This window comes from Lampris incognitus, chromosome 4 (assembly GCF_029633865.1).
Source record: "Lampris incognitus isolate fLamInc1 chromosome 4, fLamInc1.hap2, whole genome shotgun sequence".
NCBI classification, from domain to species: Eukaryota; Metazoa; Chordata; class Actinopteri; order Lampriformes; family Lampridae; genus Lampris; species Lampris incognitus.
Window position 1 is genome coordinate 24,902,645 of NC_079214.1, and position 19,050 is coordinate 24,921,694.

Here is a 19,050-nt window from a genome sequence, read left to right on the forward strand (position 1 = left end):
CATGATGTGCAGCTAGACAGTGACATCAAAGATGTGCTGAAGACTGAGATCAAAGGTGAGAAATGTTTTGATTAACGTTAGTTAAGTGATTAACTATTTGATTGTTGTGATGTTTATATCATTGAAGGTGTTACAATAAAGCACATAGGCGTGTCATTTGTCATGTAGGCCTAGTCAATAACATATTTGTAATGAGTCCCCCATGCCCCCTCTCATTTCAGAGTATATAAAGGCAGAGGGTGACAAGCAAGCGGTATCAACTGCAGATGCAGCGGAAGCAACAGGACCAGGGGAAGGTGAACTTTCAGAGTCTCCTCCTGAGAAGCAGTTGAGAATGTTCTCCCACTATAGGACTCCCTCCTCCACCGAGAAGAAGCCGTCTGGCCAGGCTCAGTTGACTGCATACCTCGACTTGATCGCTGAGCAGGACTCTGACTCAGTCCCGTGCCTCAGGTTTTGGCAGCAAAACAAATCCAAATTCCCTACCCTCTATCAGATTGCCACACAGGTATTCTCTATCCCTGCCTCCATTGCGCCCATTGAAAGGGTATTTAGTCATGGAGGCATTTTGATGAGGCCTCACCGTGCAAGGTTGAGTAGTTCCATGCTGTCAGATCTTATGTTTTTGAAATGCAACGTGTATGCTTAAAACTAGTGCCACCAGCCTTTTGTTCCTAACTATTCCTGAGAGACAATGTCTTTTGACTAGTTTTTATGAATGTATTGTATGCTGTGGAACTTACTTCTGTATACTGTTTCCACCATTTGCTAATATCATGCTATTCACAGCTATCAATGTGTTTTGAAGCACATCCAATGTTCAGAATGTCAAAGAAATTCAGACTGTTCTAAAAATGTGTGTGTGCGCGCATGCTTGCGCGTGCATGTGTGCGAGTGTGTGAATTTGTTCGGCTATCGTGTCACAAAGTAAATAAACTCCCTTTGAAATGGTGACAGCTGTGTCATTTTTGTTTAATGTAGACCTTTTTTATTTGTATGTCAGATCTTTGACTGTGCCCGAGTGGATCACCGGAGCCATCTTGGAACTCGACTCAGACTCAACCTTGATGACTCGGACTCGGACTAGGGTAATAGGGACTCCACTCGGACTCAGGTAATGGGGACTTGACTCGGACTCGACTCGACTTTTCTTTGGTGACTCGGACTTGGACTTTGACTCGAACACTGGAGAATCGACTCGGACTCGAGGTTTAGTGACTCGACTACAACACTGGTGCCTGATATAAGATTTATTGCCAAGAAGCATTGTTACAACAAAGAAATAATCTACCAAACACACATTTCCTTACTTTTTGTGCTAAGTTTTTATATATATATATATATATATATATATATATATATATATATACACACACACACACACACACACACACACACACACACACATATATATATATATATATATATATATATATATATATATTCCGTAAAACCGTTTGGAAAACGCTAACAATTCATTTGAGCACTTTTATCAACACCATTGATGGTTTCCAAAAAAAGCCACTATCTATACATTTCTTTTTTGTAATTCAAATTTTTTACTGATTTAGAAAAGGTTGGAACATGACAAGTTAACATATCAAATGAGACATTTCACCACTAACGCCACCAATAGAAGTAAAATGGCTACAGCATTAGTCATAATCCAAAGAAAAGGAAGCCATCCAGGCAAACAAAGACAAGAATAATATTTCAGGATCATCAAACAATGTAATATAATTCAAAACAATGATCCCAGTTTGATCCCTTATGGTTTCTATCAGTCATCCTGGTCGGCATGGATTCAAGCCAAGTCATATTCAGTGCATATGTTTTTAATTTATCTTATTATTACACCAAACAAAACTTTTTGTTTTAGGTGAGCCTCCTATCACTTAACAGAAAAAGACAAAAAAATAAAAATACAAACAGCACCAGCTTCTGGAGGGTTTAGGCGCTGTGTTGGCTTGGGGAGAGGGGGGACTCAGGGCATTTGGGCATTGTGAACATTTGCATTCATTTTCAAATCATTTTGGACCATTATCATTGTAATATTTATAAAAACACAACACAGGTTGTTTTTTGCCCTACACTCAAGACATTAGCAAGAAGAAATGCAAAACACATATGGTCACTGATGAAGTAAGTCCTGTGCCTTGAAGTAATCCTTCACATACACTACCGTTCAAAAGTTTGGGATCACCCAAACAATTTTGTGTTTTCCATGAAAAGTCACACTTATTCACCACCATATGTTGTGAAATGAATAGAAAATAGAGTCAAGACATTGACAAGGTTAGAAATAATGATTTGTATTTGAAATAAGATTTTTTTTACATCAAACTTTGCTTTCGTCAAAGAATCCTCCATTTGCAGCAATTACAGCATTGCAGACCTTTGGCATTCTAGCTGTTAATTTGTTGAGGTAATCTGGAGAAATTGCACCCCACGCTTCCAGAAGCAGCTCCCACAAGTTGGATTGGTTGGATGGGCACTTCTTGCGTACCATACGGTCAAGCTGCTCCCACAACAGCTCAATGGGGTTCAGATCTGGTGACTGCGCTGGCCACTCCATTACCGATAGAATACCAGCTGCCTGCTTCTGCTCTAAATAGTTCTTGCACAATTTGGAGGTGTGTTTAGGGTCATTGTCCTGTTGTAGGATGAAATTGGCTCCAATCAAGCGCTGTCCACCTGGTATGGCATGGCGTTGCAAAATGGAGTGATAGCCTTCCTTATTCAGAATCCCTTTTACCCTGTACAAATCTCCCACCTTACCAGCACCAAAGCAACCCCAGACCATCACATTACCTCCACCATGCTTAACAGATGGCGTCAGGCATTCTTCCAGCATCTTTTCATTTGTTCTGCGTCTCACAAACGTTCTTCTTTGTGATCCAAACACCTCAAACTTGGATTCATCCGTCCACAACACTTTTTTCCAGTCTTCCTCTGTCCAATGTCTGTGTTCTTTTGCCCATCTTAATCTTTTTCTTTTATTGGTCAGTCTCAGATATGGCTTTTTCTTTGCCACTCTGCCCTGAAGCCCAGAATCCCGCAGCCGCCTCCTCACTGTAGATGTTGACACTGGTGTTTTGCGGGTACTATTTAATGAAGATGCCAGTTGGGGACCTGTGAGGCGTCTGTTTCTCAAACTAGAGACTCTAATGTACTTATCTTCTTGCTCAGTTGTGCAACGCGGCCTCCCACTTCTTTTTCTACTCTGGTTAGAGCCTGTTTGTGCTGTCCTCTGAAGGGAGTAGTACACACCGGTGTAGGAAATCTTCAATTTCTTAGCAATTTCTCGCATGGAATAGCCTTCATTTCTAAGAACAAGAATAGACTGTCGAGTTTCAGATGAAAGTTCTCTTTTTCTGGCCATTTTGAGCGTTTAATTGACCCCACAAATGTGATGCTCAAGAAACTCAATCTGCTCAAAGGAAGGTCAGTTTTGTAGCTTCTGTAACGAGCTAAACTGTTTTCAGATGTGTGAACATGATTGCACAAGGGTTTTCTAATCATCAATTAGCCTTCTGAGCCAATGAGCAAACACATTGTACCATTAGAACACTGGAGTGATAGTTGCTTGAAATGGGCCTCTATACACCTATGTAGATATTGCACCAAAAACCAGACATTTGCAGCTGGAATAGTCATTTACCACATTAGCAATGTATAGAGTGTATTTCTTTAAAGTTAAGACTAGTTTAAAGTTATCTTCATTGAACAGTACAGTGCTTTTCCTTCAAAAATATGGACATTTCAATGTGATCCCAAACTTTTGAACGGTAGTGTATTTGTGAGCGATCGCACTGTGCACCATACAAAATCCATCTGTTATTCCATCCATTATCTTAACTGCTTATCCTTCTCTCAGGGTCGCGGGGCTCCTGGAGCCTATTCCAGCCGTCACTGGGTGGCAGGCGGGGAGACACCCTGGACAGGCCGTCACAGGGTACACACAACACACACACACACACACACACTCCCATTCATAAGGACAATTTAGTGTGGCCAATTCACTTGACCTACGTCTTTGGACTGTGGGAGGAAACCGGAGCCCCTGGAGGAAACCCACGCAGACACGGGGAAAACATGCAAAACACTCCACACGGCAGACGACCCGGGATGACCCACCAAGGTTGGACTACCCCAGGGCTCGAACCCAGGACCTTCTTGCTGTGAGGTGACCACGCCAACCACTGCACCACTGTGTCGCACCATATAAAATAACATTGGTAAAACAAGACTTATAGTAAATGGATTTGGATGCAATTTTCTCATCCCATAGCCATTTGACGACGTAACAGCAGTTGGCTGCTTACCAAAGTTTCTGTTGGTCTGTAGACAGCTCACTTTCCTAGCAGCCACTAGTCATTTGACAGAGTTACTGTAGCGAGTCGATGCTTTTCTCACTCTCATTCCTCTCACATATTTTTTCGCTGTCTTTTTGAACTCATCATCTGTGACAGACATAATTCTTGGCTGGTTGACAGATTTTCCCCCTGGTTCATTTCTCCGGTAAAGCCGTTTGGGAGACGCTAACAACTCGTTTTCACTCGTCATGAATTTAAATCCTCTGTGGCAGCAAAACACATTACAGCAACCTTCAGAAACCCCTGCAGGTTAAACTGGACTAATGAAACACTTTCAGTGCTGACTGACTCTGAAAGAATCACTAGAAACGGACCAAAAACACTCGCTAACCTAGCAACATTAAGGCTACAAACAACCCATAATGCAATGCATCACTCTGTAAAATACCATAGTTACTCTGGTACTCTCCATTCAAAAAAGATTATCAATTGTAATGAATGAACACGTAATTGTCCAGTCCTGAAATATAAGACAATCCCCACTTTTTTTTTAAGCCTAAGTTTCAGTAAAAAAAATACTGTCTTATATTAAGGCCAACACGGTATCCTTTCTCTCCAGAGTGGTAGAGAACCCAGCATAGTTTTAGGCTGGACCGCAACAGTGGGGCCAGCCCTACACGTGCAGTTGTCCATGAGTGAGTGCCTGAGTGAGTGATGGAGTTTGACCATTGGTCGGGCGGCTAAGTTGGAGTTTCCCCACTGGCCGTGCGAAGTTTCTAGTACGTCATCAGCTGTACATGAAACCGATGTCCAAACAGCCGCTTTTTAAACTTAGTTGCGCAAAAACAGCCATTTAATAAATGTAGTCGTGGTCTAGCCATATACTAGGTTTTAACCTCGTCTTGTTTCCGTTCATTCAGTTTAGGAACTGTGAAAAAATGCTTAGGCGCTTCGCCTAAGTCTTATAAGGAAAACCCTACACCGATCTCATATATGGCCTCTCTGGAATCCAGTTGACGGATATCCGTTATAGCGACAGGGAACTTTAATCCCTGCTAACTGTTCTTGAGTAATTGCAAAGGAGAGACGTGGACTATTTTAATCAGTGCTGAGTCCTGGAATTGGACAAAACAGCACATAATGAAGGAAATGTTTGTTCCTGCTGTGGCAATGCTGCCAAAAATGTCTGACTATCAGAAACAGTACATCTGCCTCAAGGCTTCAATAATTTCTCATTGCAGGTAAACACACATGATAGAAGAAGTTTGCCGAAATGCCAGGAGTTCTTTGGCTGGCATTACTGATGGATTTTCAAAGCGTACAAAAATGTGTAAACTTTTCTTCTCGTTCTTACTTTTTGTCGTCTCGTTTATTATAAACTGAAATTCCTACTGCACTCAAATGTCAAATCCAATTTCTTGCATTGAACTGAGTAATTGCAGCTCACTGTACTGACATGCACATTATTGTTAATCTTACATTGTTACTTCATATACAGAGGATGCAAGGTGATGTTCCTTACTTGTTTTGTTTGTCTTGGAGGGTGATGTCTGCCCCTCGCTCCAGCAGCAGCTGACAGATGCGTGGATGGCACATCTGGGTTGCCAGCACCAAAGGTGTCCTCCCATCCTTGACAACAAGGTGTGTACACACACACACACACACACACACACACACACACACACACACACAAACACGTTAGTGCCTCCCCACAAAAATCAACTTTCCTCTCCTCAAGTTTCTATTAATTAAATCCACTGAAAAGGAAATGTTCATGTGCACCAAGTTTAGCAAATATCTCTTCATCAGACTATAACTGATGGATGTTTAGTGCTCATAACAAACACTGAAAAAAAAAAAAAAGAGTAACTAGAAAAAGTGGATCAATACTGCATTTCCTAACACAATCACAACTAAATACATTGCAAAAGATGTCACAAACACATCTCCAAAATAGACCAATATCATAGTATAGGACTTTTGAAATAAACTGCAAATCAATTCTTACAAAATCGCTGGCATTCACAGAGGCCCCGCTGTCACACAGCAGTTTCACACTGGAGGAGCAGCCTGCCATGACTATAGGAAAAGAGATGCAAACAACTTGTCATTTCATCCCTTCACTTCGATTTTGCAGAACACATGCACAATAAAAACACAAGGATTGTATGGGTCAGGGATAAAATAAGGGATAATAACTGTTAAAGACATTGACATTAAAAAAAAAGCTATTTTAAAAATTCTAGTATTTCTTAATTGGTTTATATGCATTATGTGTCAAGGAATGTGTCCAGCAATAGCTCAGCAACCCCTGTGAACATCTGGATCGACAAAAACTTGATGTCTCTGTATATCATCCTGCAAAGTCTTAACAAGTTGGACCATAAGAGCACAGATTTGCCAGGGTTTACATTCAATTAAAAGAGTATCATTGGCTCTAAGAACACTCATAGGACATGCCATATTCTCTCAGGACTATGAGGGAGGAGTGTTATAACCTTCTGATTAAGTTACCTACAAATGACGAAAGGAGAAGAGAGGAAATAATGATGGGAAGAAAAAGAGTTTTCTCACCTGCATCATGCAGAGCTGTCCTCCCTTGTAGGTCCACATTTCCAACAGGACAATTATGCTGCAGGACAATATAACAGTTTGGTGAACAAGTGTGAAGAAAAGCAGCAGGATTTCATTGCTGCTGAAAGACCTTTGATATGGCACTGAAGGAGTTTGCCTAATTTCATACATCCTTCCATACATCTGAGAGCCCAAGTACAAATAATTCTCCCTCGACAACAGAGATCTCCGACTCAAGCCCGGAACAGGTCTTGACAGAAATGACAAGAATGTTTTTAAACAGACAATGAGGATGGTGTAGAAGTCATGAGGGTCTGATGATTTATGGTTCACATCTATCACATTTGTAGAAGACTGTGTCAAAGTGAAAAATTTCTGTGGGTGGTGTGGCTATGAACCTGAGAAGCAACAACAGGCAGGTCATAAGGGTTAAGCACTACTATACTGATAGACTGTACACCCCACTCTACACAGGCAGTCAGTCAGACATCAGTGGCTTTACCACTGTGGTGATGAGGGGCCGCTATGAAAGCTTTGAGGACTCAATGCCAACAGGAGCCTAACTGTATGTGACCGGGTGAGCTTGCCAGCGAGTTAGTTCAGGCCCACTATAAAAACCCAACTCTCTCTAGCAACAAGGTCCAAAAAGAAGCAGCATGGTCAAATGACAAGGGGAACTGGAGGGGCAGAGGGGCGCTTGCTGCAAAGCAGAGAGGGGTAAGAAACCCTATACATCGAGGGTATAGAGTTGACAGAAGGAGACGGCGGCGGTGGAGGTGGGCGGGCGTCCAGCTGCTATCTCTGTCGTGATGACGGCACCAAGAAAGGACGGCAGGTTTTCGGGAGGGCAGGCTTGTCAACAACTCCGACATCCCCTCCCACCGCCAGCACTGCCTCAGTTAGGATGCTGCCACACTGGGGTTGGGGGTGGAAGAATGGATAACATTCTATGAAAGCCCAATGTTGTAGAAATAGCACCCACATTGTAAACACATAAATTATCCCAGAGGGGCATGGTGACTCAACAGGCTTTACTGTTGAAATATAAAGGGTGCGTTTGGCTGTCAGAACTTTCTGGTAAGGCCTTGTACTAAAGGAATTATCCAGACAACAGTAAACTACCTTGACTGGCCATATTAAATAATCAATTCGGGGGCAAGTGTGGATTTCTTTAACGTCAGAGAGGGAAGAACTTGTGTGCATTTATGTTCTCTTGTCATTTCACAATACAGGAGCAAATTTCACAGTATTTAGGAGCAAATGGTGTTATGGGTACACTGAGAGAGCAACTATTTTACCTGCAAGAGCTTCTGCACACACAGAGACTGTCCATTTCTTGAAGCCAAGTGAAGTGCATTTTTACCTAGAAGCAGATTAAAAAAAAACACTCAAAAATATTTTGTGCACATTTACATAGGGCATACATGGTGTATTGGCAAATACCACTGTACAGTTATAGTCAAATCATTATTTGTTACAGCTTGCATTGTTTATTCACAATGTGTCCAATTTTAATGGACGTTTTGCACTGTAGGAGAGCTTCTGAAGTTCTTAACAATGGTACAATGGATTCCCATGAAATTTTATTAAGTCACTACAGAATGACATGAATCCAAATGATCAAGAACTCAAGAAAAAAAATAAATGCAAAGAGAGGGACAATGTGTGTGAGAGCGGGGGTACAGAAGGGGAGAGGGAGAGAGAGGGAGGGAGACTTACAAATGAAGGAAGAGAGACAGAAGAAGAAAGACAGGATGAAAAGGACAGCAAACTCTAATTATAGGTCCCAGATGCTACAATCATTGGTCTTACCAGCCCAACCTGTATACAAGAGTAGGTTAGCAAAGAAAGGCTGTCGCAACTGATTGTTAGTGAGAGAGAGAAAGAGAGAAAGCACTCCATCAATGCCATGCTCTTAGTCCATGTCCATGAATTATTTGTTCTGGTAACCCACTTCTTATCAGGTTGCTCTGGTTCCCCTACACCTGATGCGGACCTTGTTAATCTGAGAAACATCCAAGCTGGTATGGCTGTAGTTATATCTCTTGCTCATGTTCCGAGGTAGGCTTGTGTATAGCATTAGGAGTCTAAGCCTGAGGACTCCTACTAGAAGCTTGCATGGAGATTCGAACCCCGGTCTGGGGTTACTACCACTAGGCCATCCACCCTAGTGGTAGACCCCTGCCATGGTAGAGGCAGGGGTCTACCACAGCAGACAGTATCCAAGGTGCAGGCTGTGCAAAGATGCCTCTGAGACAGTCTAGCACATAGTAGCAGGGTGTAAGATGTAGGCTGGGGCAACATACACTGAGCGGTATAACCAAGTGGCCTGGATAAGTGTACAGGAACATCTGTGCCCAATATGGACTGGAAGTCCCCTAGTCCAGATTGGAAACACCACCAAAGGTAGTTGAGAACAGCAGAGCTAAGGTCCTTTGGGACTTCAAGTTCCAGACAGACAAATCCTTTGGGACTTCAAGTTCCAGACAGACAAACAGGTGCTGGTCAACCAACCAGACATAGTGGTGGTTGACATGGAGCAGAATAGAACAGTAGTGATAGATGTGGCAATCCTGGCTGACAGCAACATCTGAAGGAAGGAGCTTGAAAAGATAGAGAAGAACCAAGGGCTGAAGGAAGAACTGGAATAGATGTGGAAAGTGAAGTCCAAAGTCCCTGTGGGTAATAGGAGCACTAAGGGCTGTGACCCCCAAAACTGGGAGAGTGGCTCCAGGAGCAACATCTGAGGTCTCTGTCCAGAAGAGTGCAGTGCTATGAACAGCTAAGATACTGCACAGAACCCTCAAATTCCAAAGCCTCTGGTAGAGGACCCGAGCTTGAGGAAGACACACACCACCACCCCACAGGGTGGGGCTGAGAGGGGGATTTTATATATAAAAATCCAACCTTGGGGGTCGTCCCGGGTCATCCTTTATGTGGCGTTTGCATGTTCTTCCCGTGTCTGCATAGGCTTCCTCCGGGTGCTCCGGTTTCCTCCCACAGTCCAAAGACATGAAGGTCAGGTGAATAGGCCATACTAAATTGCCCCTAGGTATGAAAGTGTGTGTGTGTGTATGTCGGCCCTGTGCGATGGCCTGGCGGCCTGTCCAGGGTGTCTCCCCGCCTGCCGCTCAATGACTGCTGGGATAGGCTCAAGCATCCCCGCAACCCTGAGAGCAGGATAAGCGGTTCAGATAATGGATGGATGGATGGATGGAGATATATATATAAAGCCTAGTTAAACTGTGGTTGGAAGATAAGAATGCAACCAAAAGAAAATTGGTTCTTTTTATTGGCCTGTTGCTATCAATGTGTTGTAAATAAGTGAGCATTCACCCTCTCTCTCACACACACGCACACAAGTTCACAGCCAGCCAAGCTCACCAGTGGCATCAGTTGCTATAATGTCCACATTGTGTCCCAGGATGAGGTTGAGGCAGTCTAGGTGTCCTCTTGTTGCAGCCACATGGAACCTTGAAGAGAGACAGAAAGAGGGAGAGTGTGAGAGACGGGAGTAAAGGAAAGATGGACAGGTCATGAGAAGAGGCAGCAAGGGAGGGAGAGCATGAGGGTGAGGGAGATAGCTGAGGGTAAAAGGTGAAAAGGGCAAGTGAAAAAGTAACGGGGTATGAAGAGAGTGGAGATGGTTGGGGAGGGGGAGGCTGAAATTTAAGGACAAGAGAGGGACTGTAAATTGAAGCCTGGCTCCTTCGCTATCGGCAAATTCAGCATTCTAAGCAGAAACCTTAGAGCCTGTAGTCAACCTGAGGTAGCCTCAGGCAGGCTTGAGCTGTTTCATATTTTCATATTACAAACTTATAAGTAGGTGAAGACAGCAGTCAGTAACGCTTACGGACTCGTTGCGGAATATGACCATCAGATGCTAATCGTAATAAAAAATGATACCGTCTGTAAAGAGGGCTACACAAATAGTACAACTTCACTCAGCTGGTCTTCTTCCATCTTTCACTTTACCCCCCTCCAACCCCAAGCAATGACTCCTCACCCATTTTCTCAGCGAGGAACAATACAAAGAATTTTTCTGTTACACTGTTGGCTCAATTTAGCAATTTTGCTATAACAAAACTGGTAACACTCAGGGTGTCCGGGTAGCATAGTGGTCTGTTCTGTTGCCTACCAACACGGGGATCCTGGTTTGAATCCCCATGTTACCTCCGGCTTGGTCGGGCACCCCTAGCAACACAACTGGCCATGTCTGCGGGTGGGAAGCCAGATGTGGGTATGTGTCCTGGTCACTGCACTAGCGCCTCCTCTGGTCGGTCGAGGCGCCTGTTCGGGGGGAAGGGGGAACTGGGGGGAATAGCATGATCCTCCCATGCGCCACATCCCCCTGGTGAAATTCCTCACTTTCAGGTGAAAAGAAGCGGCTGGTGACTCAACATGTATCGGAGGAGGCATGTGGTAGTCTGCAGCCCTCCCCAGAGCGGCAGAGGGGGTGGAGCAGCAACTGGGAATTGGCCGGGTACAATTGGGGAGAAACGGGGGGGGGGGGGGGGGACAAAAAACAAAAAAACTGGTAACACTCGGCTCTGTGTCAAGAATGTAATGTGCTTAAAGGCTTTTTAGATGACAAAACAATCACTGCCATAGCACCAATGTACAGAATCTGACATGACATTAGCATCAACATTAGTGGAAAACATGAATATGGGACACACAAATTCTAACTTAAAAATTTTCACTGCAGGAAACTGAACAAAATGATTGTTTCATTTTTGAATTTGCTGAATACTGACATTAGAAGCCCAAAATCCTACAGTGACCTCCTACAGCTGTAAAGTCAGTTGTAAAGTTACTGCATGCCAACACATCTCTAACCAAGATGTCAGCCAGCAATGCTCCTTTCTGCCTTCTTGTTTTGCCTCTACCGCCATGGTCTGCAAAACACTTGTCGGTAAACCTATCTGTCTGTCACCCATCAAGCCACAGAACTTGTTTATGCACTAAGCCTGAGGTATCTGCCGAGGAGACAGGCAGGCGGACACCTCAGCACAGGCATGGGTATTAAAAGCCGTGTTGATGGCCAGGAGATGCTGGTTCCCTGGGGCGTAGAGGAGGGCCTTGACCTACAGGGGCAGACACTTGCCATAAGGAAGCATACAAAAGCTATCAAATTTGGGGAGGCAAATGATTTTATTCCCTGACCAATTTACAATTTCATTTAGCAGATGCTTTTATCCAAAGTGATATATATCTGAAAGGTAGTTGACTTGCATAGCATTAGGAGTCTAAGCCACTGACTCTAACTGGAGACTCGTCCCAACCCGGGTTTGAACCCCCAGCGGGAAAGCCGGCGTTCTTACCTACTGACCACAATCTATTTATTAGGGGATTGCTTTAGAAATACTACTGAATATGGGAAAAAAAAAGACTCTGGGGGGGGGGGGGGTGCTGTGACTTCATGTGACAAAAAGGAACCAAGTCATGAATTATAAAATGACAGACGGCTTCCGGCATTTTACAATGACTTGGTACACAATCTTGCCGGAGTAAAATGCTAAGCCTACATGCATAAACACCTCACCATGACAGATAAATTTGCAATAAAAATTATTTGATTTGTACACCAATTTCTATGCGTATTTGATGTTGGTAATATCATATTAATAGTATTGCGGAATACTTCATACTACTTGTTTATCCCACATGCTAAATAAAGGTTAGCTTTAGGTTTAATTTCAATTCAAGATGCAGCCCAGTTTGTACCCTCTAACTGGTTTCTTACCAAATACATTTTAATTTTGAATCACAAGTCACTTATCACTGTGAGTTACATATATGTCATGCATATACCAAACCATCCTAATATTTTACAATAGAATCCTGGCTTCTGCCTTAAAGTATGCTGAATGAAATACAATAGGAAAAAAAAAGTTTAATCAATAGGCACTTGTGTGTTACATAAAGAATGCATAATAAATCAAGATGAAAAGTAATGATTTCATGCAGTTATGAATGCGATAAGAGATGAATAAACAAGTCACAACCTTCAGGGAGCTTTTTAAAATGTATAATCATATGGTCCTCAACATAGAAAACTGCCAATAAGTTTGCCGTGATCAATAGCATATTGAAAGTAATTAAGTGCTCAGTGTAGCTTGTTGCAGTGAAACGCTGTGTTGCAACGAAGTGCCGGATTTTGACATGTATTGAAAATGTTGCAATAAAAACCCTTTCCACTTATATAGCCTATAAAAAATCCTTTGTTCCGTTCACCATTTTATAGAGACTTGATTGGTTTTGAGGTTATGACAGAAGTCCTTCAAAGTAACTAGACTAACGTTAAAAAACAAAGAAAATGACTCATTTGAAAGTATAGTCACGCAGCCATACACATTCACTGGACATTGTGGCTTTATGCAACATCCCCAAATCTGGGTTCAAGAGTCAATACAGCTGTGTCATCTTATCCAGCACTCAAGTGGCTTTCAGGGTGACATGTATGTAATGTGTTTGCTATTATTAGATAATGCACTGGTAGTTAACTTGAGTACTGTAGGCCAGTAATTCTCCAAGTGCCCCAAAATCAAGATATCCCGCAAGATACTGAAAATGGAAGGTATTTTGTCTCAAAAGCATCTGTGTCAGTTGGGCACATGTACTTGACTACCATCGCAGGGAACAGCACAGTTATGTTCCACACAACACTCATGTCAAAATGTTCTACAATTTTGACATCAATATTAGTTGACCCAGTAGTCAACCCAATACATTATTATGACGAATAATCATTTCCTGCAGGATTATGAAAGGTCATGATCCTGAGCTCAAAACAATCATGTGGTCCTGAATGTAGGAAACTCGCTGATAAATACGCAGCAATAAATGGCTCATTGAAAGCAAAGTTTTCAAGGTGCTTTTATATTTAAACAAATACACTTTTCTAAATTAGGGCTACGACCTACACCTCAATATCTGTCACAAATCAGGCTCCTGTGGCTGCAGAAGGGATGTCACAGCTTGTTTGTTGTTCTAAAGATAGTCAGGCAGAAAATTCATTACCGGCAATCAAAACAATGGGCATGGGGTGTTATTTTCAGCCCCTGTCATTGCTCCCGATGCAGGGGCATGCGAGGAGTGTTTAAGTGGTGTGTTGTCATTTGGCTGTCTTGTGTCGATAAGCCCTCATCAACAGTCACAACTGCAAATGAGCAGGTGTGGTGGGTGAGCTTACCTCACTAGAATCTAGCCAACAACGCCACACGGCTACATACTGTTTACTCAGCTGGAGACGTTAATAGGATGGCTGAAGCTAAATTCATTAGATGAACACAGTGAAGTTAATCTGGGGCATAGCAAATCATATGTCAGAGACAACAGTTTGTAATTAGTGTCCCCACAGAGGCAGGAGATTATAAAAGGACCACTATTCTGCCATCCTCTTGATCCTTGGCATGTGCAGATGGCAGAGTTCTAAAGACACATTGATCTCAGTATGCGGCTTTCTAGACTATAATAGAAATTACTGGGTTAGTAAAGCGGTTCACTCTGTTTTGACTAGACTTGGCAAAAACGTTACCCTTCACCGTGGAGCGATGTCATGCATTTATGTGTTGATGAATGCACAACAAACTAGTTCTGGTTTGTTTGCCCTGGAGATGGCATGGATAAAATGACAAAATGAGCACCGAGTCTGCCTTGACTATGCAAAAAAGGCTCTGCTGCTACAATGGTAAATTGTGCATGAGAGGGCAGCAAATCCAATATTAAAATACCTGAGGCCAGACGTGTCACAGGGTGGGCGTGTGTAATGTGTGTATTGTGTGTAATTTTGCATTTGTGCTTTCAACATGAACCTGTGTATGCAACCTTTTGTTGAATGGTGCCTGTCAGAGAATTTCACATGCTACTGAAAATATCCTGGAATCTGGTGCACCGTAGACGGCTGTTGTAAGAAAGCCTGGTTCAAAATAAACCTGAAACACAGATCACAGACCAGTGACTTCTTCCTATGTCTAGGATTAAAGTAAGGATGCCTTGGCTACCTAAAATGATGGTTTTGGAATCTGGTTACATTTACCTCCTGGAGAAGAAAACACATCTGACAGAGCAGCTTTTCACATAGAACTCAACGTTAGAAACAGATACTTCATCCTTTTACAAGGTTATGGGCATTAGCTTGTTGGTTGGACCAAGACAAATACTGGTCTATGAGATATATATCAAAAAATGTGGCCTTGAATGGTCCGGGGGGCAACATCACAGAATTCCAAGTGCATATTTTAGACTTGGTTCAAATCCTGGTCTATTTTTAAAGGACTACCTCCCCACCATTCTCTTTTGTTGTTTTTGTCTTTTTTTTTTCCACTACCAATAGTTATAATCTTCAGTAACATCTTAGGGGGCGGGCGGAGAACCCCCTCTTTCAAAAAACAAACAAAAATCGAGACCATCAACATGGATCACCCTGAGGAAAAATTAAACAGGACCTGGTATGCCAACGCGTCGTTTGGCACCAATAATAGGCTGCAGCTGGACCCAACTGGAGATCAGCGCAGATCAGATGCGTATTTTGTGCAGACTCATTTCCTGTGGAGTCACTGTATAAACAGCCTGAGGCCAGTGTGGTCAAGTCATTTTGAGTGACCACAAACATAAATCTTTATACCGACACTGAACTCCTACACTGACCTCTGTAGGCAAACAAACACTAAAAAAAAAAAGAATTCCTGAAAATAAATATGGATGGGCACATAACAAAAACGGGACTCCAACAGGGAATATACAGAGATGTTTAGCAACATTTACTACTAATCACCATGTTGGTGTTTTTGTTTACATGTGTATGTGGCGGGAAGGGGGGGCTCATGGGGCTGCCAGTGGTATTGTGAAAGGAGGTGGGAGATGCAATTTTGTTTTTGACTAAAAATAACCTCACTCTGCTGGAATTCCCAATTTTTAAAGAAAATATTTCAATAAATGGTGTCAGTGGTTGTTGAAGTATTCCTTGCAGTTTAAGGGAGACATGGCTCCAATCCTTAGAGTTAAAAGTGCACAGTGACTATGGCATTACTCAGTGCAGCACATGGTAGAAAATAGGACAGAACTGACCTCGGTGTCTTTGTTTATGTTATTTCAGTAACATATTCTGTATGGGCGCACACACTCACTGGTGTGCATATTATGTCGACACGCGGAATATACATGTCAGCTCTATCAGTATGAGTGTGTACTTACGCAGATCGTCCCTCCACATCCAGCTTGGTGGGGATGATGCCCTTTTTACTGAGAACAGCGGCCACCTTGTCCACTTCACCACGATCCACCGCTTTCATCAGCCGATCGTCATACTTGTTCCAGTCTGTGTTCTGAAAAAGGGGTAGAGCGTTGAGAAAATACAAATACCAAGAGATGGATCAGAGATATAGAAGACATCTGCAATCACAGTCCCATTCTTAGATGTGACTACGTTCTTAGATGCATTGAGACTGCTCTCTGAAGAAAATGGGAGTACAGGCAGGGAAAGTGAAACCCATTATCAGATTTCCTGCTCTGTTTAACAAAATAGTGAAATTTAAGGGACATTATTAGTATATATGCTCTTGAAAATAATGCCATAACACAAAAAACCAAAAAGAGATAGCCACTATTGGCTCTTTGAGAACATTAGACTGAGGGAAACAAATCGGTTTTGCCAGGATCATGGTGTGCTTGAGCAGCACTAATGCTTGCACACAAAGCATGGGAACAGAGAACTTGTGGTGAAAGAGTGGGTTTCTGTGCAGCGCACAGACACTTGAGTGGAGTTCTTGAAACAGAGCGAGAAAAAATGAATGGGGGACATTCATGTGTTTGTTATAGAATATCAAGTGTCGATTACGTGTAGCATTTTCATTCAAACACAGCCATTTTGTCCTGTGCAGATTGTAGAAAGATGAATCAGCCAATATATACTTCCCCAAAAAGTACAGTACAAGGTGCAATAATTTAATTAAAATCCAACATTTTCCTTGTGAAAAAAAACCCCGCAACAACACACTGGGTTCCAGTGTGATAAGGAAAACAACTTTCAGTCATCTCAATCTTTCCATATACAAACAAATCAAAAAGTAATTCCTTAAGAACCATATATGCTTCCTTTCAACACATCTTTTTCAGCTTCACAAACTCAAAAGAACAACAAAGAGTACCTACAAAGTGCATGGAGGTGCATTTCAGCCAGCGGCTCATCTTGGGTGAGTGGAGCTGGTCCTTGCACAGTGCTACCGCAAAGGTTGCCACTTTTCCGGTTCACAACAACAAAAATTATGAGAAATAAAGTTATACAAAAAGCAAATCTCTCCCACGTCACTAAAATCCACTCAGCCAGTGAGTGCAAAAACACAAAAACAGTAGTTTAGAGCAGTGTGTGTGGGGGGGGGTCCTCTTTTTGATGAGCAAGCCTCTGGCACTTTCCTCGATGAAGAGTCGAGTGAGTCTCAAATAGGTTTTCTGGGCATTCCCCTGTTACCCACAGGCTCTATCTGCAAGTTCATTGCTGGAGAATACTTTGGTCTTGAGCTGATGGGAGTTGACGGAGGAGGACAAGAGGAGGAGGGGATGGAGGTGGAGAGGCAGTTGGGCCAGCCCTGCCAGCCCTGGGACCAGCCCTGGCCGGCTACTGCAGCTCCTCCTCTGGGGGAAAAGTCAACTCAGCCTGGCTACTTTTCTCCCTCCCACGGCTCCTTCCCTGTATCCTCCCCCTTTGTCCTCAAACTCTCTTTTTTGCTCAGTCTTCTCTTGTTTCTTTACTTCTTTCACAACTATGCACGTCAGAGTCTCCCTTGCTCCTTTCTTCTTGCCTCTCAATCTGTGTTCTCCAGTAGCTGCCAGCTACTTGCCCCACTGCAACTTAACTGAGGAGGCTCCTCTCTTCTTCACCCTATCAGTGGTCTCAAGCGTCTTTCCCCCACCAAATGGCAAGGTCAGTCAAGCTCCTCTCGGGTAAATATGTGAGCTCTCCCAGGTTTAAAATATCACCCCCGCCCCGGTAAACAGTGGTAGTGTAGACAGCCCTGCAGACTGGTTACCTCTTTATTTTTTGACCCTCCAACCTTACTCCAGTGACTGATAGGAAGACAGGGGCTAAGAATACATTCTGGACATGCCTGTACCATGAGTAATAGCACTGGTGTCTTTCACCACTGCCAGCATGAAACAAGGCCAGCCAAAAAGACCTTGCTTACATTGCCATCCCCCACTATACTCCCTGCCTGCCTTCATCTGAAAATATGAGCGTCAGAGGGGGATTATGGTTTGCACATTTGAAGTGATCCTGGCACTGACCCCTGAGGGCTGCCGCTGGGCCAGAGGCTGCTGTTATCCCATCAGACTAAAGTGGGTGGTGAGGCAGCAGAGCTCCCTGATCCTGGCTGCACGGTAGCTAGATTAGGTGTCAGCCTTTTACAATCAGCTGTCTGAGACTGCATCCCCCCTCCTCCCCAAATGCACAGCCACCACATTGCTTCTCCACTTACTTTTAGGTTGTAAACATATAAAGGTTGCTTGGTTCTATTTCCATTGAAATATGTCACTGTCAATTTTTTCTTTAATTAGAAAGGCAAAACATCACAGAAAAAAGGTACAGAGGCAGAAATGGAGGGAAGGTAAAGGGGGACCTGTTTAATTTACACACCCTGCGTCAGCTCCTCAGAGGTTCAGGTTACTGTCTGCTGCCAGACTGGCGTTAACAGAGCGGCTCTGATATTCACAAATATGCAAAAAGGGTCCTCTACATGACATGTCATGTGAAGATCTGAGTGTCAACTTACTAAAACTGCTCACCCTTGCATGGAGACAAAGGCGCCAAATTGGGACCTTGATGCAGGGTATACTGTACATCAATATTCTAAATATCCCACGCGAGTGTGTTTGTTTGGATTCTGCTCATGCGCCCATTTTGAATTAGACAGATAGCATGCAGGTGTTGCCTGCCTGAGGAGCAAATATATCTTTTCTAGGTAGTAACAAGTGCAGATCAAGCCAGTCACAGTCAAGCCTAAAAATGACCTTGCTTAGAGAATACCAACATCTACTCTAGGAAAATTTTGCGGCAGTAAGTTTTCTGGGGTAAAATGCAGCTCATGAGATTAATTACACCTTGTTTGCAAGTTGAATGCAAGTGAACAAAATACTTCTCTGAAGCTTTCACGCTAAACAG

At 43.1% G+C, this 19,050-nt stretch overlaps 1 protein-coding gene across 1 annotated transcript in view; it reads right to left on the reverse strand.

The window, feature by feature from the left end:
• Positions 1 to 19,050, reverse strand: part of uacab (uveal autoantigen with coiled-coil domains and ankyrin repeats b) — a 71,289-nt gene that overhangs the window by 24,986 nt on the left and 27,253 nt on the right. The window contains exons 2-7 of the mRNA XM_056278622.1: positions 16,089 to 16,219; positions 10,275 to 10,363; positions 8,189 to 8,253; positions 6,891 to 6,948; positions 6,325 to 6,395; positions 5,839 to 5,945 (exon numbers count right to left, since the gene is read on the reverse strand). Coding sequence (XP_056134597.1) covers positions 5,839 to 5,945; positions 6,325 to 6,395; positions 6,891 to 6,948; positions 8,189 to 8,253; positions 10,275 to 10,363; positions 16,089 to 16,219 — 521 coding nt within the window. The remainder of the gene's footprint in view (positions 1 to 5,838; positions 5,946 to 6,324; positions 6,396 to 6,890; positions 6,949 to 8,188; positions 8,254 to 10,274; positions 10,364 to 16,088; positions 16,220 to 19,050) is intronic.